General features: G+C 35.0%; 3 protein-coding genes across 3 annotated transcripts; all 3 read left to right on the top strand.

The window, feature by feature from the left end:
• The first annotated feature begins 367 nt into the window (after nucleotides 1-367).
• On the top strand, nucleotides 368-9,366 carry LOC115951486. Its single transcript, XM_031068680.1, has 3 exons — nucleotides 368-475; nucleotides 2,388-2,442; nucleotides 5,093-9,366. The coding sequence occupies exons 1-3, from the start codon at nucleotides 368-370 to the stop codon at nucleotides 9,364-9,366; spliced, it is 4,437 nt and encodes a 1,478-aa protein (XP_030924540.1).
• Nucleotides 9,367-9,882: 516 nt separating this feature from the next.
• On the top strand, nucleotides 9,883-10,681 carry LOC115952482. The gene is made up of 3 exons (XM_031069663.1): nucleotides 9,883-10,188; nucleotides 10,293-10,389; nucleotides 10,529-10,681. The coding sequence occupies exons 1-3, from the start codon at nucleotides 10,062-10,064 to the stop codon at nucleotides 10,674-10,676; spliced, it is 372 nt and encodes a 123-aa protein (XP_030925523.1). The 5' UTR covers nucleotides 9,883-10,061; the 3' UTR covers nucleotides 10,677-10,681.
• Nucleotides 10,682-11,580: 899 nt separating this feature from the next.
• On the top strand, nucleotides 11,581-12,878 carry LOC115951485. The gene is made up of 5 exons (XM_031068679.1): nucleotides 11,581-11,621; nucleotides 11,779-11,899; nucleotides 11,983-12,162; nucleotides 12,251-12,370; nucleotides 12,870-12,878. Exons 1-5 carry the CDS (start codon nucleotides 11,581-11,583, stop codon nucleotides 12,876-12,878), a joined length of 471 nt encoding a protein of 156 aa, XP_030924539.1.
• Nucleotides 12,879-22,786: the final 9,908 nt, after the last annotated feature.

Genomic DNA, 22,786 nt, shown 5'->3' with positions numbered 1-22,786 from the left:
AAGTTTCAGTTTCTTTTATATCTATTTCCACATATCTGGTAGATTAAATTTTAAACTTGTGATTTTATCAAGTCATAAAAAATATATTTGATTAAGAAAAGTCAAAAGTGTGTATATTTATTCCCAACATTTAAATATTCGAATAGAACATGTTGGCCTAAAGTACATGCAGTAGTTGGTTTGTGATCTAGACAGTAAGGAGTGTTTGCGGCTGATCTTTTAAGCTGCTTGTTCTTTGTAATATCTCTGTATTTATGTTCCAAAAATTCTTGCTTATTCATCAAAAGAAAAAAAAATGCAAGAGTCTTAAATTTCTCAAGCAAAGTTTCAATGCACTATCAAGTATATATAAATTAAATTCTAGAACATGGAACGTTGTCTAAGAGAAGCAGGGGAAACCAGCAGTGACCACGACCAACCTGCTGAGGAGGCACAGTCAGAGGGTTTCATTCCCAAAACGCTTGCAGGAAACCAGGTTTAAAACGGTAACGGAGGCAGGGGAAAATTTGATGAGTCAATATCCAACCACAAATATACAGAAGGTTAATTATTCTCTCTGCGAAATGGCAATAATTAATTTCGAGATGGACTATGAACCAAGAGTGGCATCCTTCGGTCCTATCCATCATGGTACCCCAAAGTACCAGCTAGGAGAGAAGTACAAGCTTATACTGACATATGAGTTTATCAGAGGTGGCGGAAACGATATATTGAACACTATCTACTCATTTCTTTGTTTTATTTTTAAATTTTTGTAGCTTTATATACATACTAGTTGTTAACACAAACAAAATAATAAGGTTTTTGAAAAATTAACCAAGTCGCAAAAGGGTTCTTAAGAGAATTTGTTATTAGCAATGAACACAATACGATAATAGTTTTTTTTTTTTTTTTTTTTTTTTTTTAAGTGAAAATCTAAAAAAACAAATTAAAAAAATTTTCATAAAATAGGCCTTAAGAATTCTCCGAGAGTCGTGATTTCACATGGGTCATCCCAAGGCCACATCATTTTATAAGTTCTTTAACTTGGTTTTGAAGTTTTCATGCAAGTCTAATCTATATATATATATAAAACCGAAGCTTTTGAAGCTTCCACAATTTTCCACGTCAGCACATCATTAAAAAAAAAAAAAAAAAACAATTACCAAATAATAAAACAAAAAAACAATTACCAATTACACGAGTAGCTTTCCCGATACTGGACCTCCACACACGAATAGCTTTCCCTTTCACCTAACAGGACCTGGCTTCTCCGATTCTCTGCCCCTCCACACACGAATAGCTTTCCCTTTCACCATACCGGACCCTGGCTTCTCCGATTCTCTGCCATTTCTTTTCCACGGCAAGACCCAACGATCCTTTCACGATACCGGTAGCTTTCCCTTTCACGATACCGGCCCTGCCTTCTCCGATTCTCTGCCATTTCTTTTCCACGGCAAGACTCACGATACCGGACCTCCATAACCACAGGAATAGGTTTCCCTTTCACGATACCGGACCTGCCTTCTCCGATTCTCTGCTATTTCTTTTCGACGGCAAGACCCAACGATCCTTTCACGATACCGGACATGCCTTCTCCGATTCTCTGTCATTTTTTTTCCACGGCAAGACCCACCGATCCGACCCAACAGACCGATCCTCTGCCTCTCCCTTTCCACGGCAACACCCAACAGCCCGATACCGATCCGACCCAACAGACCGATCCTCTGCCTCTTCCTTTCCACGGCAAGCCCATGGCCACAGATCCCACCATACCCAAATCCAATTCGCTCAATTTCCACTCTTCCCCAGCCCATTGCAACCGACCCAGCCCGTCAAGACCGGCCCAAAGGTATTATCTTATAAACCTATAATATACTTCCTCCGTCCCATTTTGTTTGTCCTCTATTCCATTTTGAGATGTCCCAAAATATTGTCCTGTTTCTAAAAATAAAAGTTATTAATTTACTAATGTTCCTATTATACCCCTATTAATTTACTAATTCAATTTTTTGATAAATTTATTTAAGGATAGTTTTGGAAACTTATACATTTTTAAAAGGTAGATAAAACAATAAATGATATTCCTTTAAAAAGTTTGACTTTTCAAACAGGACAAACAAAGTGGGACGGAGGGAGTATATATTTTTTTTCTGAATCCGAACTCTATATAGATTAGGACTCTATAACTCTATATATATAAAACTTTCACGATGCTTTTTTTTTTCACGGCTATTCAATTTGTAGGTATGTTTTCTTTTTTCTTTTTTTTTTTTCACGGCTATTCAATTTGTGTGGAAACTGAGCTAATTATAGAATTGTAGTTTTTGTGCACACACTTAGATAATCAATTTAACGTTTTTTTTGAATTTTAGTTATATGTTTTTGTGTTAAAATTTGTGTTGCAGCAGAGGCTATCTTCTCAACTCCAAAAAATTCTTCTCAAATTTCTAAAATTTGGAGGTACGTTAAACTTTTGGGTTATAGATTATTTTTTTACCCCAGCCTATTTTGTATTCTATAATTGATTGAATTGTAGTTTTTGTGCACACACTTAGATAATCAATTTAACTTTTTTTTTTTTGAATTTTAGTTATATGTTTTTGTGTTAATAATCCTTATTTTTAGTGATTGAATTGTTTTTGTGTGGAAACTGAGCCACGAGACTGAACTTAATGGAAATTTGTAAAGGTTTTTAGTGCTTAGGGTGACAGGTTAGAAACACATTGATTTGTGTAGGCAAATTGTAGTCTTTGAAATTGTTCAATTTGATCTTTCTGAAGATTTTTGCTTCATGGAAATCTGAATGGTACTTTAACTTGGTTGGGTACTCTTTATTAACATAATGGGGCATTTGTTATGAGACACTGATGCTGTTTGCAGCACTGAACCTAAGATAAAACTTTTCATAGTAACAGATACTGGGATTTATTTTGATTGATCTGAAAATTGAGAATTTCTTGAATGGTTAGTTTAATATTAAAAAGATTTTTTTTTTCTTCTTAAATTGGCTGAGTTTTGTTGGGAATGATTATTCAACCATTAACTTGGGCTTGACGAATGATTATTCAACCATTAACTTGGGCTTGACGTGGATAAAACTAAGGGAGGAATTCAATTGAGTCTCTGAGTTGAAATGCATTTAGAATATTTTTATGCTTTCTACCAAGCAAACCTCTGTTGCTCATAAAACATTAGCTTGATGTGTGTTAGGTTCTTAGTGGCTCCTCAATATCTAGAATATAAGCCATAATCACAAACTTTTCATATCCAGACTTTGCTTTCATTGTTGCGTGGAAGTCAATGTGATGTTTTAGTTCTCAGTTCTTTTATTCCCATGTGCCATACCTGAAACAAAGTAAAGTCGCATTTTTTCCCCCTCTTAAGTAAACGATTTTTGTTCCCGTTTATATGACAAATTTGACCTTCATTAAGAAATTGAGTCCTTTTACATTTGAATTGGTTTTCTATTAATTAGAAATATATGTGAAGCCCTAGAAAGCCTTGACATCTAATTATGTGTATTATGCAGTTATGATTATGTGTATTATTTGCAGTTGTGATATAGAAATTTGAGTTAGAGAACATGCAACCATTTAATTTGAATTTAGGAATTTGCTTTTGATAATCAAGTATGCTATTCATAAATCACCTTTGTTTTTTTCTTTCATCTTCTTCTTTTTTTTTTTTTTTTATGTTTTTTGTTTTGAAATTAATTCTTCTTTTCCTGAATTTAGATGTTCTGATGACAGATTTTTGTGACACAATAAGTGTATTTGCAAATTCAATAGAAATAGTTGAATATCTCTCCTGCTTGTGTGTTGTTCTTACTATGTGGTGTGCCAGTTGAATAATCTCTGTTAATTCTATCAGTCAAGGAGAAAGTATACTAATTGTAGGATACATTTTTGGGAGCTGTAAACACCTTTTAAATTTCCCTTTGAAGTCTTGAATGCCACATTCTGATTTTATCCTAAACCATACTAGGCTGAAGGCTATTGCACATAGTAATGGAAGATACATAGGGAGAGACAAATATATACTTCACGGATTGTGCTTCGCAGTTTTTTCCCCTCTTAAGTAAATGTTTGCTGGTACTTTAAGAGCACATTGATGATGCTAAATTTAAGCAAGCGTCTTTTTTCATTTGTACTTTCCTTTCCAGCTTTTCCCCCTCTTAAGTACTATCATTGTGTGTGTCAAGAGTTTTTTTTTTGTTTTTTGTTTTTTTGTTTTTTTTTTTGTTGGCTGTATATATGTGTACATAATAATAATGTTTGTTGGTTGTACATATGTTTTTGTTATTGGCTTCTCACAAGAGTTTGATAGAATTCGTAAATAGTGTTCATATGGTTGCTGTTTTAAATCTGCTTTTATCATTGTCTTCTATTGGTTTTGCAGGTAGGGATTTAGAATTTTGATATCTTGCTTATTTGGTAATACAACCACAAGACCGGGAAAGTCAGGTATTTACCAGTATTTCTTTTATTCTGTACTGTATATAATTAAATTAAATTATATTTTGGCTTATTTGGTATCTGTATACTAATATATGCATGCTTTATTGTATATTTATTGGTAATATGTTTGTAGAGAGAATTTGAACATTTTATCAAATAATCATATCTTTATGTTTTTTTAATTCTGAAGTTAGTATGTGAATGTTATATTTTTCTTCAATTTTTCACCTTTCTATAACATGTACTGTTAATTTGTAATATATGTTTTTGCTATATAGTTATATTTATGAGTTAAAATTTTGTGAATGTTTTCCTTTTAGTTTATTCCCCAAGCATGGACTCTGCTTTCTATGCAAGATTGAGACGAAGATTAATTTTATCTGAAAAGAGAAATAGAAGGGGTATGATATTGACATATTAAAAAAATATTTTCCTTTAAAAAACTCATAATTAGTATGTAACCTAATAATTAGTATGTAACCTAGGCCAAACAAGAACAAGAGATGACGAGCCATTTGAAAGGAGTATTCGACGTAGACAATATAGCATTAATGATGAAAGCAGAAAACAACGTAAGTGTTGCATTTTTTAGTTCTCCCAAAAAAGTTCTAAAATTAGGAAGAAAAAGTGAATTTTTGTTTTTGTTGTCATAGGAAAATTTACGGAACCATTGGATTTAGGACCTCCAACAATAGTATGTGAGCATTGTGGAGCTCAACTTTGGTATGAAGAGAGAACTGTAAAGTCAAAAACGCCTACAAAACCGAAGTTTAGTTTGTGTTGTTCTGAAGGAAGAGTTCAACTCCCTCTATTGAAAGAACCTCCACCCTTTCTTGGAAACTTACTCAATATTAATAGTGATGAGAGATCAATAAACTTTCAACTAGGGATAAGAATCTACAACTCTCTCTTTGCTTTCACTTCTTTGGGGGGTAATGTTGATAGATCAGTGAATAATGGTTCTGGTCCATATGTGTTTCGTGTAAATGGTCAAACTCATCATAGAATTGGATCACTTCTTCCTGTCCATGGCCAAAAACCTAAGTATGCACAGCTTTATATTTATGAAACTGATAATGAAGTTAAAAATAGAATTGATGCAGTTATACGTGAAGATGATAGAAATTATGTGGATCCAGATATTGTTACTGGGTTGATGGAAATGTTAGATCAGTGTAACCAATTGGTTAAATGTTTTAGAATGGTCAGGGACAGATTTGATGAATCAGATATACATAATGTCAGAATTCGTTTAATACGAAGTCGCAATTCTGGTGAAAGGCAATATGACTTACCTGTAACGTCTGAGATAGCTGCTCTTATTGTTGGAGATTTTAATATTGAAAGTTCTGATAGAGATATTATTGTTGAGAATCGAAGTTTAGGATTGCAACGTATAAACGGAACTCATCCAAGCTTTATGGCATTGCAATATCCATTACTTTTTCCGTATGGTGAGGATGGGTATATGCTTGGTATACCTTATAGGAATTTGAATGGGAGCAATTCTAGAAAAAGGGAATCAATAACAATGAGAGAATACTATGCTTATAGGCTTCAACAACGCTTTCATGAGGGCAAGACATTGTTGCTTGGTAGGAGGCTTTTTCAACAATTTATAGTGGATGCATACACTTCTATCGAAGAAGAAAGACTACAATGGGTTAGATTCAATCAAAAAAAATTGAGGTCAGAGCTGTACTATGGTTTGAAAGATGCCGTTCTTCGTGGTGATACAGATCCCATTACCGTAGGCAAACGAATAGTCCTACCATCCTCATTTACTGGAAGTCCAAGGTACATGGTTCAAAATTATCAAGATGCAATGGCGATATGTAGATGGGCAGGTTACCCAGATTTATTTCTTACATTTACTTGCAATCCAAAATGGTCAGAAATCAATCATTCCTTAGAATTTATAGAAGGCCTGAAATATGAGGATCGGCCAGATATTGTAGCAAGGGTTTTTAAGATAAAATTAGATGAACTATTACATGATTTGAGGCATAAATCTCATTTTGGAAGAGTTATTGCTATTGTGTATACAATTGAATTCCAAAAAAGAGGACTCCCACATGCACATATTCTTCTATTCTTGGATCCAAAGGATAAGTGTCCAAGTCCAACAGACATTGATGGTATCATTATGGCTGAGATACCAGATCCAGATGACAATCCTGTTGCTAATGAAGCTGTAAAACAATTTATGATGCATGGGCCATGTGGATCTGCAAATCCAAAATCACCGTGCATGATGAATGGTAAATGTACAAAACATTTTCCGAAAAGATTTTATGAAGAAACAACAATTGATGAAGAAGGCTTTCCAGTATATAGAAGGAGAAATGATGGAAAAACAATAGAGAAGAACGGAATTCTTTTGGATAACCGATATGTTGTACCTTATAATGTAGATCTTTTGGTGAAGTACCAATCCCATTTGAATGTAGAATGGTGTAATAGATCTCGATCGATCAAATATTTGTTTAAATATATAAACAAGGGATCAGATAGAGCAACAGTTGTTGTAGAAGAGAATTTGCCAAATATTGGGAGTGATGGACAAGAGACCGAAATTGTTGTTGATGAGACAAAAGCATACTTAGATTGTAGATATATTTCAGCTTCTGAATCATGTTGGAGAATATTTGAATTTCCAATTCAGTTTCGATATCCACCTGTTGAAAGATTAAATTTTCATTTGGAAGACGAACATCCCATCATTTATCCGGAAAATACAAGCTTGGATAATGTTTTAAATATACCTGGTATTGAAGAAACAAAGTTTACAGAATGGATGAAAACAAATGAGGCTTTTGAAGATGCTCGAGAGTTGACTTATGCTGAATTTCCTACAAAATGGGTATGGCATAGTAATGATAAGCAATGGCAAAGAAGGAAATCAAAATATTGTATTGGAAGAATGTACTACGCACATCCTTCAAGTGGTGAAAGGTTTTATTTGAGAATGTTGCTTAACATTGTCAAAGGTCCAAGAAACTTTAAAGAATTAAAGACTATAAATGATGTTACTTATCCAACTTATAAGGAAGCCTGTTATGCACTTGGACTTCTTGATGACGACAAAGAATGGCATGATTCCCTAATTGAAGCTTCGAATTGGGCCAGTGGGCAACAATTGCGTCAACTATTTGTTACAATGCTATTGTTCTGTGAGGTAGCTGATCCATTAAGTCTTTGGGAATCCAACTGGAAACTGATTACAGAAGATATACTAAATAGGCAAAGGCGTATCCTCCAATTCCAAGAACTAATTTTATCAGATGACCAATTGAGAAATTATGGATTGTATGAAATCGAACAAATCCTCCAACAATATGGAAGATCACTTAGAGATTATCCACAACTGCCCCAGCCAAATATGGATCTTATTCAGAATGGGAATAGACTTATTCAAGAAGAAATGTCGTATGATGTATCAAGTCTGAAAAGAGAACATGAGATCCTAATTTCTGGCCTAAACAATGAACAGAGAATAATCTACAATTCTATAATGGAAGCTGTTGCTACTGAAAGAGGGGGAATGTTTTTTGTCTATGGACATGGTGGAACAGGTAAAACGTATCTTTATAGAACCATCCTGTCTGGTATAAGATCAAAAGGCAAAATTGCCCTTGCTGTTGCGTCTTCAGGAATTGCTGCTTTGTTGCTTCCTGGTGGAAGGACTGCTCACTCAAGATTTCATATCCCAATTAATGTAAATGATGAGTCTACCTGTGACATAAAGCAAAGAACACAAGCAGCGAAACTTCTCTCAAAAACAAGTATTATACTTTGGGATGAAGCACCGATGGCACATAGGAATTGTTTTGAAGCTGTTGACCGCACGTTACGAGATATACTACAAATTGAAGATCCTCAAAATGCTGAAAAACCTTTTGGTGGTAAAGTTGTAGTTCTAGGAGGTGATTTTCGACAAATACTTCCAGTTGTGAGAAAGGGAAGACGAGAAGATATAGTCCAATCCTCAATTAGCAAGTCATATCTATGGAATGATTGTAATGTCTTTAAACTCCAAACAAATATGAGGCTTCTACAAAACGGTATGAGTGGAATAGAAACATCATCTATAAAGGACTTTAGTGAGTGGATTCTTAAAATAGGTAATGGTGAATTGGGAGAAGGAGATGGGGATTACAACATTTCAATTCCAAGTGATTTGATTATCCAACCTTCAGAGAATCCAATGCAAGATATTATTGACAGCACATATCCAGGTTTGGAAAATAAATACACAGATCCAAGTTACCTACAGGATAGGGCAATTCTTGCCCCTACAAATGAAGTTGTAGAAGAACTAAATGACTATATTGTGTCATCCTTAAATGGAGAAGTTCATGAATATCTAAGTTCAGATTCTATATGCAAGGCTTCTTCAAATGTTCCTGACCAAGATCTCCTATATACTGTTGAATTTTTGAACACGTTGAGATTTCCAGGATTGCCAAACCATAAACTGACATTAAAAATAGGTTTGCCTGTAATGTTGCTTAGAAACTTGAATCAGAATGAAGGTCTTTGTAATGGAACAAGACTCATAATAACAAGATTGGCTACATGGGTGATAGAAGCAGAAATCATAACTGGCACTAATATAGGCAAACGTGTGTTCATTCCAAGAATAACATTATCTCCAAGTGATTCAAAATGGCCATTCGTTTTAAAGAGACGACAATTTCCAATTTCAGTGTGCTTTGCAATGACTATAAATAAAAGCCAAGGACAATCATTGAAACATGTTGGAGTGTATTTGCCAAAACCTGTTTTTAGTCATGGGCAATTGTACGTTGCAGTGTCTAGAGTTACAAGCAGAAATGGCCTAAAATTCCTCATCATTAATGATGACACTGAAAAAAAGTCTGAAACAAAAAATATTGTGTATAAAGAAGTTTTTACCAATCTTTAACTCAAGAAACCAACTAATAAAGGTAACATAATTTCATATATATATATATATATATATATATATTTTTCTATTTATCTTCTCCAAATTAATTTATGCACTTCGTATATGCTTACTGTTTTGTTAAATTTCATGTCTATAACATAATTGAATACAAGCTAATTACTATTTTCTATCTTTAATAAGCTAATTACTTTTTGATGTCTTTGTTATATTGCTTTGTTTTGTTTTATTCTATGCAGTATCTAAATCGAGTTGAGAATTTTTATAAACTTTCAAATTTATTAATCTATGCAGGTAGGGATCCAAGATGATGCAATATTCTCTCCTTAATCAGCTTTGTATAGACAAACACAAAGCAAATTGGAAAGTCAAGGTCAGAATATCAAGGATGTGGAATGCAATCAACTCAAAAAATAATGATATTATTAGTTTAGATATGATTTTAATCGATGAGCAGGTTTGTTTTTCTTCTATAGCTTTTAATATTGTTTGATCATTATATATACCATGAACTCTATCTATATAAAACTGATGCACTTTACTTGCAGAATAATTCAATACATGCAATCATTAAAAATAATATTGCTAAAAAGTTCAAGCCTCTTCTGCAAGAAGGAAAATTTTATGAACTCTCTTATTTTCAAGTGGTTGATGGCAATGCATTGTATAGACCAGTAGACAATGACATCAAGATCATGTTCACATTGAAAACTAGCATTAAGGAAATAAAGGAGGTTGATGTTGATATACCGCGTCATAAATTCGAATTTGTTGACTACAATAAAATACATGAACGCGTTAATAAACATGTCCAGCTATCAGGTATCTCTATATATATTATGCGTTATATTAAATTTATGAATAATTATGTATTATATTATTGTTATATATGAAAATAATTACATCCACATCTTTCTAATGCCTAGATATCATTGCAAATGTGATTGGTGTTGGACCGATTGAGCAACCTTGCATCAAAGGATCAAATGTCTTGATGAGAAACATAAATGTCATGACTATAGAGTATGTCTTTTTTTTAAAAAAAAAAAAAAAAAATTATTTTCAATACAAGCACTTTTTATTTCTTTATTTATTTTTGATAAACTAATACATGCACTTATATTATATGAACTTACACTGTAACATTGAAAATTTTTGACAGAGGACATGAAATAAAGCTTACACTTTGGGGATCAGTTGCAAATGAAGTTGAGGAGAGCTTCTTTACTGAAAATCCAGGCCCTTTTGTCATAATAGCTACATGTTTGACTGTCAAGACTTTTAAAGGCAAGTTCATTTCTCTTTTCTAATTCTCTTTATAACCATCTTCTGAACTACATAAGAAATCATCCAATTGTTTGAAATACAAAGTATTTTGGCTAAATTATTATGTAAGCATCCAATGAATCAAGATAATTGTCACTTACTGTTGGGAGATTCATTCCCTTCCTTTACATTTTTCATTGTTGAAAGATATTTTTCTTTTCCTTTTTTTTTAATCCGTTTCAAGAGCATGGTTTTTAGGATCCATTGGTTTTCAAAATGTGACAAACATTTTCTCAAGTGTCATTATCTTTAGCATCTATCTACCATGGCAAAGTTGGATTATTTACCTCTGTATTGTACATGTCTACAACATACTATGCCCTCTAATCTAGACCTCTCACTCATTACAGTAATCATTTCATTGAAACTTTAATGTACTATTTTTCCTAATGAATCCTATGCATTCCAGGAGAGTATAACTTATCGTCAACAAGTGGAACAAGAGTTTATATTGATTTGGACATTCCTGAGACTGCTGAATTCAAAGATCAGTAAGTGCTTTGTTTTGGATTCAGATTTTTAATATATTTACAGTCTACAATACTATGTCTAATATCTTTATATAATATAATAGGCTGGTGGAAAATAACCAACCAATAGTACAAATGCCCAAGCAATTCAAACCACAAGTATCAATTGAAGAAGAGATGAACATCAACAGAAGAACCATAACTGAAATAAAAGAAGTTATGTGGGACTCTGATAATAAGGTCAGAAAAAAATATACCTTCAACAATAACATTGTGTCCTTAACATTGCTTTATGTATTTTAGACTTGCTTTTACAAAATTTAACTATAAAATTATAAATTGATTCATATTAAATTCAATTTCTAGGAAATGATCTTTACCTGTGAAGGAAAGATTATAAACATTGACATAGATCGTCATGGTTGGTACTTTATCTCTTGCGAAGTATGTCGTAGAAAGGTAAACTCAAAAGATGAATTTTTATGGTGCGACAATTGCAACAAAAAGGCATGCTTCCCAATCCCAAGGTACACAAAATGAAAATGTTTACTTTTTATATTAAAATACACAACAAATAATATGATATTAACGTTATATATGTCATTTCTTTTATCAGGTATAGAATTCAATTAAAGGTTAAAGATAGCTCAGAAATGGCCACATTCATTTTATTTGATTCAGAAGCAGAAAAATTACTCAACATATCAGCCAAAGACCTTTTGAATAAATCTTTAGAGGTGAGAAAGTCGAATATAAAATTAGTATTTAATATTTACTACTTTATTTCAGTGTACAATTTGAAAAGTGTTACTTTTGTTAGGAGCCCGATGAAGTCATCCTTCCTGTGCAAATAGAAAATCTTAAAGGAAAACAATTTGTTTTCCAAATACAACTAAATAACTATAATCTCAACTATGGATGGGAATTCTTCACTATCAAGAAACTTTTTGACTCTTTTGAAGAAACTGACAAAGCAATTCAGCTTGATAAAATGACAGAAGTAAGTATTATTTAATTTAGCAAAATTACAAATATGATATTTAAGATGTATATGTTGTAATACATTCCTCAACCTGTTCTATTGCTAGGTTTACATCAGTGATACTTCAAATGAATGTAGCAACAACTTATCAATTGAAGAAGGTGGTGATTGTACAACATTTCAAAAACTTGATGTTCAAACCAATGTGCAGCTCACACCAACATCTGTACTCAAGGAAAACAAAAGGGCATATTCAGGGACTACTACAAAGCAACAAAGGAAGAAGATACAAAAAACACTTTAAAGTTGTCTTTCTATCTCTAAGATTTTCTATGCACAATTTGGTTTTAATGAATTTGTGATTTTGATACTAGAGACGTATTGGAACAAAGGAAATTTTTTTGCTTTTATACACAATTTGGTTTTAAAGAATTTGTGATTTTGCTACTAAAGACGTATTGGAACAAAGGAAATTTTGTTGCTTTTATGCACAATTTGGTTTTAAATTGAAACATAGAGGAATTAAACTCTTATATTTAGTTATTTGAGGATTTCTTTTACCATAGCGTTAACTGTTTCTCTATATACATTTCATTTATAAATATTGTAGTATTCTCTTTACATTTAAAAAACTCATGAGACTTAATTTGAATTGTAACTTATCATGTTTAAATAATTTATTTTGAATTTTAAGTGATTAATATTTGAATTGGTATGTTGTTCAGATTCAATAGTTGTGTCTTTAAAATCAAGAGGAATTCAAAAACAATATCTAAACTTCAACGTTTTTTAAATATAATGAATGCATTCAATATTTAGTGGAAGACATCAAATAAATGAAATTGAAAATTAAGAATGTGCTACCAGAGAATCAATGCTAAATTCCAAAACCTAATGTCACATCATTTGGAAAAAATTCGTAGCTTTCCCGTGCATCGCACGGGTTAGCGACTAGTAGAAGTTAATTAGTGTGATTGTACTTTCTGATTTGATGTAATGCATGTGGATTTTAAAATAATTGTGTCAGCTGGAGTTTGTGCGTAATGTCTGTTAAGTGTTATATGTAATCAAGTTAAAAGATGAACATATACTGGTTTTTTTTTTTTTTCTTTTTTTCTGAACATAGATGAACACATTCTTATACAAAATGCTGCCTATTGATAATTTTAATCTTGCAACAAAAAAAAAAGGGTTAGGTGAATTGTATCAACTTAATGCTACATTCTTATCATTGTACAAAAGTCCTGGGCTATGTTGCACGGACACGGATACAAGAATACAACAATTTTTGAAAAATAAAGACACGACATGGTAGGGACACGGCAGTTAAATAATTAATTAAATTTTATATTTAGGCATATTTTTTAATATTTTTAGACATAAAATACGTTTATGTCTAGAATTTAAATTATGTAAGAACTACAAATAAGTAAATTAACATCCAAAGTAGTACAATAATACACATAAAATATTTAGAGTACAAACCAAAAAAGGATAACAAGTTCAACATCAAATAAATAAATAAACATTATAGCAGGACACCCAAAAACAAAAATCACTAAATTCATAATAAACATTATAATTTATGAGGCAAAACAAAAGACTGAGTAAAGAAACACAGTAACAGTGACACTGGGACGGTGAGACTGTGAGAATGGGATAAAAAAAAAAAAACAAATGCGTTATAACTTATATAAATAAGTGAGTAACAGTACACCCATGACCCATTCACCAAAATTAATATCTAAAAAATAAAAAATAAAAATAAATAAATAAAGAAGAGAGAGAGAGAGAGAGAAGAGAACTAGAGAAGAGGTCAGACCTCTTGTCCACACTGAGAGAGAGAGAGAGAGAGATTGGAAGGGACAAGGAACGGCGTCGACGTTTATGGAGCTTGCTGATCGGCCCGATCTAGCTCCGGCGAGGGACAAAGGGCAACGGCAGTGGCAGCGAGCAAAGGTCAGAGAGAGGGTGGGTTGAGAACTTGAGATGTGGGTTTTAGGGTATATCACAAAATCAATGGTATTGGTGAGTCCATCTGTTAAAATCTGTGATTTTCTTTTCTTTTCTTTTCTTTTTTCATTGTTGGCATGTCAAAGCCGTGTCGGCGTGGTGTCAGCGCCGTGTCGGAGAAGCGAAAAAATAAATAAATAAATAAGACACTCGCCAGACACCGGAATCGGGCAAGTCATACCCATTCTGGTGTCCAACACCGACACGACGCCAAAAATGGCGTGTCCGTGCAACCTAGGTCCTGGCCTCTGATCCAACTTATCAAGGGGAAAATGATGGTCTCCATTTGAAAGTGATCTATGATTCAAATTAAATTTTATAAATTTAAAAAGTGTACAAATTTTCAATCACTTAAAATTTTAAACGACAAGACAATTTGTAGAATGTTAAATCTAAAAAACAAATTGTGCAATGGAAAAAATAGAGAAAACTTGATGTAGAGAGGATCCTAGGAGCACACTCTGAATACCAATGGTGGTTTATCTTTATTTATGTGGCCTATTAAGCACAATGGCTTTTTTTTTTCTTTTTTTTTTTCGAAAAATGTAAGCCCTCCATACAGGCTTGATGCAAAGAGGCAAAACAAATGAATAGGAAGAAGTGGTAAAAGAAATTAAATTTATTGGCTTGATTCCAGTGCTATTATTACTAACATAATCTGACAAGTTTTCTTCGAACCTTAAAAAAAAAAAAAAAAAAAAAAAAAAAAAAAAAAAAAAAAAAAAAAAATTCTGGCAGGTTTCAATCGGCATAATAGAACTCTTCCTCTTATAACATAACTAGTCGCTAACCTATGCAATGCACGGGATAGTTAAATAGAAATTAAATATATTTATTTTTTTCAAGGTATTGACTTGAAAATATATGAAAATAAAAACAATTTATTCAAATAAAAGTTCACATAAAAATAAAAATAAACACAAACTTGTAGAAACCTAAAACAACATAATTTCAAAAGATCGCAAAAATAATACATGTAAAATTTCATAAACATAGAAGAGTAGGTGTTATCAATGCTAGTTGAATGTTACTTTTATGAGCACCACCACAAGTTGAATAAGCAAATCTATAATTGTACATAGACATTTGTACATTTACAGTCCATATTTCTATGGTTTATGAACTGGTTATGCAACTGTGTATGTGAAACTCATGAGATGTTTGTCTTCTTGTCCTCATTTCCTCCATGAAAGCAGGATCATAATTGAATTGAGTTATCTACTTTTTGTCGATGCTAAATCAAACCTTTCAATTAGAAAAACAGTCCCAGTAATTTAAAGCAAAATCATCAACACCCTTTTAAAATGATTGGAATGTGTAAACCACTTTAAAATTAGAATCTATATTTGCTTAAAGGATTAGATAGTGATGTTTTTTCTCCAAAAAGTTGTTACATATTTTCAAAAAGTCAATTCTCAATGCATATGATGTTGTCAAGAGTCACCACATATGTTAGTAGTTCAATGTAAAATTTTGAGAGAATGACCATAAGAGATCCTATGCATGCAATCTAATAATGTTGTAAAAATTTAAATATTTTTGCTTTCCTTCGCCGACAATGTAATTTATTTGAGATTCTAATTTGAACTTGATTTCCTTCAGCAACCAAATAGAATTCTTTTTTTGGGGGGGGGGGGGGGGGGGGGGAAATGAAGCCCAAACAACTATATAAAGAAGATGCCCAAATCCCAACCAAACTAAATAAAAACCTAAAACTATATGTATTCTATTGCTACACTTTCTTAGTAACCAAATAGAAATCATTATTAAAAAAAATTGCAATGGCACAAAAAGAGAGAAGGTTAAAAGAAACCTCATATAATACGCGAAAGTACTCATCAGAATCCACTGGCAGCCCATGTAGAGAATACTTGTAGTCAACAACATTGCAAGGCTGCAAGCAATCTGCTATGCAAATTAAGATCATTCCCCAAGAAAATTTTATCTAAAATGAGAGAGAGAGGAATGGGAAGGGACATAAATCATATATTTGAACATCTTGTTTGGACTACATGATCTATATTATTAATTTAAAATTTCAAAGTTTCCTAGCTTTCATATGAAAGGTTGTTAGAGCCATACATCAAGAAAGCTAGGATTTTGAACATAATAAAGAATTGTATCAATGTACTAAATAGTTCATCATCATTGTGTAGAAAACCCATCAAATTTAAAAGGGACTACTTCTGAAACTATTGCATCAACATACCATCCACCTACCATATTTTGGGTTATCATCTCTAATCACCCTTTAAAATTTTGTGGTTGTCTATGCTTCCAGCCAACAAAAAATTACGTTTCCCACCATTAAACAATATTCTCAATTTTGCAAATATTCTTAAACCTACCAATTTCATTGAAGAAACCACAATACACTCTCAATAGTTCCATCACTATAAACAATACAACAAACTAAGCTATACAAAATCTTGGTAACACAAATCTCATAAATGATGTAAGGGCATATTCCCAGAGGTAAAAAACAACAAATTTTTAATCCAAATGGATAGTCTATCTATAAGTTGGAGTATGTATATCTATAAGCCTATCTTAGTTCAATTAAAAAGGAATCTAAAATTTGGTGGAGTGCTCCTGAGTTGAACAATTGTATAGGATAAAACAGGAGAAAAAAGAAAATAAAAATAATGAGACAAAGTTTAGAAGAAAAAAAAACATTTATATACAATACATTTTTAATTGATAAATAGTAATAAGAATCAAACATAGCTTACCTTGATTAAATCAACAATAGAGCATCACATTTCTTACCTATCTTCCTCCTTATAACTCTCCATGTATTATGGCTTCTAGAACTCATAAGAAATTTCATCGAACACCTTGTGTACATGTAAAATGATGTGCATGAAATATATACAATAAAGTACTCACATATCTACATATTTAGCCTTACTTTTATGTTATTTTGTAACTAATTATATAATATCTTTGTGTTGTAGGTAACAAGGGCTTTACATGCAAAGTGGGGCTAGGCCAATTGAATCAAGCCAACTTACATTCAACCAGGCATGAATTCAAGAAAAGACCAACCCAATTAAATTTAAGTCCAATTGGAGTAAGGAATCAAAGGAAATTTGCGCCAAATCCAAGTCCAATTCGGATTAGGATTCCAGACTGCACATCAGTTAGTATTTTTGGCATAACTTTCGACTCAGATGTCCAATCGAGATGATTCAAGTTGGGCTGGAACGATAACTTAAAGGGCTACACCTTTGTAGTTTACCAAAAGTCCAAATTCTGACGTTAAATGGGCCAAAATAGTCGGTTAAGTGAAGCCTAAAAATCTGGGATTTTCTCTACACGAGAATTCAACTTGTAATAGGATTCCTTGAACTATTTAAGGGCTCTTTAGGGCAAAATTCAGGGAGGCGGAGGCTAGTGCTAGGGCTGAGGGCTGAATGTATAGAGAGTGCGGCTACTTCCTTGGTTTTCTTCCATGACAGTTAGTTTTATTTTATTTGTCTAATTTAATGTTTAGTATTTTATTTTTGTGTTTTCTTTCAATTACTATGAGTAGCTAAATTTATAATTAGGGTTGAGGATGAAACCTTGTTAAGGATTATCAGTAATATTTATGTGATTTGATTTTTCCCACAATAATTATTCTTTAATGATTTAAATTGTTCTTACTTCATATCAATTGACTCAGATGAGATTCTAGATATGAGTTCAATCATGTTTTTCTCATGATTTAGGATTTGTCTTAATTAATTGAATGCTTGGTTTATTAATTCTTGATTATAAAATTGGATATCACTTGTGATTTATCTGTCAATGGATACAATTTATGATTTGATTTTTAGAATTGGATATATCTTGTGATTTGTTTGGCTACGGATACAATTGATGATTTGATTTTATACTTAAGAAGCGAAGAAGAACATGCTTTTGATTTTTAAAATAAGGGTTTAAATGATATATTTTCCATGATAACAAGATTGATTTCTAGATTATCATGTAGTGAGTTGGGAAAAATTAATGATCATAAATATATGCTGATTTGACTTACAAGGTGGATTCCAAAACCTTAATTCCTTTCTCTTGATTGTTTACATCTTTTTATTGCTTTATATATTTTGCTTAGTTTAACTATTTGCTTAATTTTATTATTTGCTTAGTTTATTTTATTGTAACCAACCAATTTTTATTTAAACTAGATTAGGATTAATTTGGTTAAGGTTTAATTAATTTTCCTACGTTCATACAAGTCTCTGTGGGTTCGACCTCGTTCTTGTCCAACTATACTTCGGTACGGTTCGTACACTTGCGAGTATTTTAAAATTTCACAACATAAAAGAAACAACACTTAATGAAAGTGAACATTATTAAAAATGTCTATACTCAACTTTAAAATAGTAGCATAATAGTCATAAATCATTACAAAACTACAAATGTAACAGGAAAATTTCCAAAACATGTATCTATTAGTACTTCCAAATTTGCTATCTAAGCCCATATCTGACAGATCAAATAGCTTTAGTGAATTTCTCAAACGATTGGCTCAATCTAAAATACAAATAGATTGTACAATAATAATCTTATCAATTGGGATGGCACCCACTGTTCAATTCAAAGATTCAACTTAAATTTATCAAGGACAACCCAAGAAAAATCACAAAATTAACACTAAATGTATTGTGACTTTAAGAAAAAAAAAATTTATGAATTACTAATGGTGAAAAAAAAAAAAAATTGTAGGAAAAAAATAATATGAAGAAATTACTTGTGTATGAAGAAATCATATAACGGTTTCGCTAATGTCAAAGTGAAAAAATAATATTCACTACTAAAACAACTTAAAAGTAAGAAAAGAAAAAATTTCATTCCTAAATAGCATTTACTTATGTGGGGACCGTTCGATTAATGGGCCCATAGGGTTCAGAATTGGTTCAGGATTGTTGGGCCCGTGGCCCATCCGAGGACGTGTACCCGTCCGAGGACACCATGCTCCTCGGCAGTATGCGTCCGAGGACGATCGCGTCTGAGGACGATCGGGACGTGGCCCTACTGCGATCAGATTTCCGAATTAGGTCACCGTAAAGAATAAGAGTAACCGACTGGGGACGAGGGAGATAAGGCCAACAAATATCTGTAACTACAGCTGTCTCCGCATTAATGACCTCTCAACCAACTCTCTGGCCGCATTAATGTGGAGGTGATACCTGAATAGTAAGGAAGCAGCCTTACAGCTGCCCATAGGAAGTTCCAGGAGGTGCCAGATGGGACAAAAAGAAATCCTCCGGACCCAACCTACACGTGTGCGGTAAGGATGGAGCGCAAAGGGGAGTATATAAACTAAAAGGAAAGCGCGAAGGAAGGGGGATCGGAACAGAAAAAGAAAGGAGAAGAACAGAGATAAACAAGAAAGAAGAAAGTAAGAGAAGAGAAAAAGAGTTACGCTAGTCACTAAAGAAAAACATTCATTGTGCCAACTTTAAAACTTTGAACGTTCTTGAGAGTGGATCTTTGGAGGAGAGAACACAGTTAACCTAGTTCTTTACATCCACGCTCTAAAAATCATATTATCTGGACCTTTTACGTGCGAACCCAATACTGTTTAGGTTCGTCACAAAATCGTGTCCTTACAATTGGCGCCGTCTGTGGGAAGAGCTTGTGTTAGCTTGTACAACCTCTGATACAACGTTTCAGATGGAAGTAGTGGAACTACCTCATCCCGCAGCGGGGCTGCATCGGGATGATGTTAACCTGCATCAGGCGGAGTCAAGGGGCTCTCAGCATAGTGGTCCTCGAAGGAGTCCCGAACGGAGGGAAGTCCGGGAGGGGAGTATACATACCACTCATACCACAAGGAGCCATACACGCGGGAAGAGTCACGTTTCCCACGCGAAACATGATGGGGATCTGCAACGTGAGATTGCAGACTTGAAGAGAGAGTTGCGCCATGCACGACGGGAACGTTCCCCACCTCGCTCTGAACCATCATCCGGGGAGTCGGATGGAACTAGCTACAGGCGGAGGTCGAGGACTCCGCAAAGCGAGACTTTCTCCTACGAAGAGGAGCGTCGCCATAGGCGTAGGCGTAAAAGTCCAACTAGCAGGGGCTTGGGAAACGATGCCATGAACAAAGCCTTGAGTCAAATCTCCAGGTCACCCTTTACAAGAAGCATAAATGATGCTACCCATCCTCGGCGGTTCAATCAACCTACGTTCTCTCTGTATGATGGCCATTCGGATCCGGTGGAACATGTAAGCTATGACAGCCAAAAGATGGCTATTCATTCCAGGGATGATGCTCTGATGTGCAAGATTTTTCCATCGAGTTTGGGTCCAACGGCGATGAGGTGGTTCAATGGCTTAAGGGCCAATTCTGTTGGATCTTTCAAAGCACTGACCCAGGCTTTCGGTGCTCGCTTTATTACATACAGCCGAACTCCTTTGCCTTTGGGATCCTTGTTGACTTTGTCTTTGCGAGAGGGCGAGACTCTCAAGAGCTATTCGGATAGGTACTGGGAAATGTTTAACGAAATAGGGGGGAAGAATGACGCTGTGGCTATAACCACTTTCAAAGCCGGTCTCCCAGCTAATCACGACTTGAGGAAATCCTTGACGGGTAAACCTATCACCAGTGTGCGCCAGCTGATGGACAGAATAGAGAAGTACAAAAGGATAGAGGAAGATCAACTTCAGGGGAAAGGAAAGGCCAAGATGATCCCTCAGGAGAGGAGGGATTTTAGGTCGAATCGTTATAATAATAACCGACCGAGGAGGGACTTTGTTGGGCAGTCGGCCTCGGCGGACGCCCAAGTTATTAATGCAGTATTTCGGGAGCCTGTTCAGCAGGTTTTGGAGAAGATAAAGGACGAGCCATTCTTCAAATGGCCGAACAGGATGGCGGGAGAGCCTACAAAACGCAACCCGAGTTTGTATTGCCATTACCATCAGGACCATGGGCACACGATAGATAACTGCAGGAATTTATGGGACCATTTGGAGCAGTTGGTCCGGGAAGGGAAATTAAAGCAACTCTTGCACCACTCCAGCGGAAGGGCGAGCCAAGCAGGTTCCGAGGTGCGTGGGGATGCTTCATCAAGGCTCCCCCGGGGAACAATCAATGTCATCTTTGCAGCCCTGGGAAGGACTAGATCTTGCCCCACGAGAGTGTTATCGGTGTCCCGATTCTCGGCCGAGGATCGTTCTCAAGCATTGAAGAGAGCCAAGAGGCGTGTCCCTTTGATTTTGGGTTTTTCAGACGAAGATTTGGTTGGAACCATACAACCCCATGAGGATGCCTTGGTGGTAACACTGAGGATTAGTGGGTACGATGTCCGAAGAGTGATGGTTGATCAGGGAAGCGCAGCGGATGTGATGTATCCGGATTTGTACAAGGGGCTGGGTTTGAAACCGGGGGACTTGACAACCTATAATTCCCCTCTAGTCAGTTTTGAGGGAAGGTTAGTCATTCCTATGGGGCTAATCAGGCTGCCCGTGCAGTCAGGCACGGAGGTGGTGGAGGTGGATTTTATTGTCGTAGATGTTTATTCTCCGTATACGGCTATCTTGGGCAGACCTTGGCTTCACACACTTAAAGCGGTTTCATCCACCCCACATCAAAAGGTGAAGTACCCATCCGGAGACCGAGTGCTGGAGATAGTAGGGAACCAAGCGGCTGCTTGGCAATGCCAAGTAACGGCTATTCAGCATCGGCCAGAGGCAGAAACCTTGGCTACAGCCGATAATGAGTCATAGCAATTAAAGCCCCTAGCATCAGGTTTAGACGTACCAACCAATGGGGTAGAGTGTGAAGATCTGGAAAAGGTGATTGTCGCTGATGATTCGGAAAAATTCTTCCGGGTTGGGGCCAAGCTGCCTCTGCAAGAGAAAGCGTGTTTGCTGGAGTTCCTCCGAGCCAATGTGGACGTCTTTGCGTGGGACCCGTATGAAGCCCTAGGAGTAGACCCAAGTTTCATTTGTCAAAGACTCAACGTGAACCCTGCCGTTCCCCCAGGAGGCAAATTCCTCGGCGACCATCGAAAGAGCATGCCGAGGCAGTCAGAAGTGAAGTTGCCAAGCTAAAACAGGCTGGGGCTATCAAAGAAGTCTTTTACCCCCAATGGTTGGCCAATACGGTGAGTGAAGAAGAAAACGGGGAAATGGCGAGTGTGCGTGGATTTCACGGATCTTAATAAGGCATGCCCTAAGGACCCATTTCCTATGCCGAAGATTGACCAGTTGGTGGATGCGACCGTGGGCCACCCTAGGATGAGTTTCTTGGATGCCTTTCAAGGGTATCACCAAATACCACTGGCCGCCGATGATCAAGAAAAGACAGCTTTCGTGACCCCGGTTGGGAACTACCATTACAAGGTGATGCCTTTCGGTTTGAAAAATGCTGGATCTACCTATCAACGCATGATGACGAAAATGTTTGAGCCACAGCTGGGCAGAAGTATTGAAGTTTATATTGATGACATGGTCGTGAAAAGTAAAGTAGTAACAGAACATGTGGGGGACCTCACTAGTATCTTCGAGATACTGAGAGAACACAAATTGCGCCTGAATGCATCGAAGTGCTCCTTTGGTGTAGGTTCCGGGAAATTCTTGGGGTACATGGTGACCCATAGGGGAATTGAGGTGAATCCAGACCAAATTA

Source organism: Quercus lobata, chromosome 7 (assembly GCF_001633185.2).
Source record: "Quercus lobata isolate SW786 chromosome 7, ValleyOak3.0 Primary Assembly, whole genome shotgun sequence".
NCBI lineage: Eukaryota > Viridiplantae > Streptophyta > Magnoliopsida > Fagales > Fagaceae > Quercus > Quercus lobata.
Note: the sequence above shows the minus strand (reverse complement) of the source record. Positions and strands in the feature narration are given on the sequence as shown.

What these genes read in the sequence shown, in the direction of transcription:
- LOC115952482 (XM_031069663.1), top strand. Translation starts at nt 10,062, where the DNA reads ATGTTCACATTGAAAACTAGCATTAAGGAAATAAAGGAGGTTGATGTT. An exon ending in TAAACATGTCCAGCTATCAG is followed by an intron (nt 10,189 to 10,292) that starts GTATCTCTATAT and finishes TCTAATGCCTAG; the next exon opens with ATATCATTGCAAATGTGATT. An exon ending in ATAAATGTCATGACTATAGA is followed by an intron (nt 10,390 to 10,528) that starts GTATGTCTTTTT and finishes AATTTTTGACAG; the next exon opens with AGGACATGAAATAAAGCTTA.
- LOC115951486 (XM_031068680.1), top strand. Translation starts at nt 368, where the DNA reads ATGGAACGTTGTCTAAGAGAAGCAGGGGAAACCAGCAGTGACCACGAC. An exon ending in AAACGCTTGCAGGAAACCAG is followed by an intron (nt 476 to 2,387) that starts GTTTAAAACGGT and finishes TTTGTGTTGCAG; the next exon opens with CAGAGGCTATCTTCTCAACT. An exon ending in CAAATTTCTAAAATTTGGAG is followed by an intron (nt 2,443 to 5,092) that starts GTACGTTAAACT and finishes TTGTTGTCATAG; the next exon opens with GAAAATTTACGGAACCATTG.
- LOC115951485 (XM_031068679.1), top strand. Translation starts at nt 11,581, where the DNA reads ATGGTTGGTACTTTATCTCTTGCGAAGTATGTCGTAGAAAG. An exon ending in GCGAAGTATGTCGTAGAAAG is followed by an intron (nt 11,622 to 11,778) that starts GTAAACTCAAAA and finishes TTCTTTTATCAG; the next exon opens with GTATAGAATTCAATTAAAGG. An exon ending in TTTTGAATAAATCTTTAGAG is followed by an intron (nt 11,900 to 11,982) that starts GTGAGAAAGTCG and finishes TACTTTTGTTAG; the next exon opens with GAGCCCGATGAAGTCATCCT.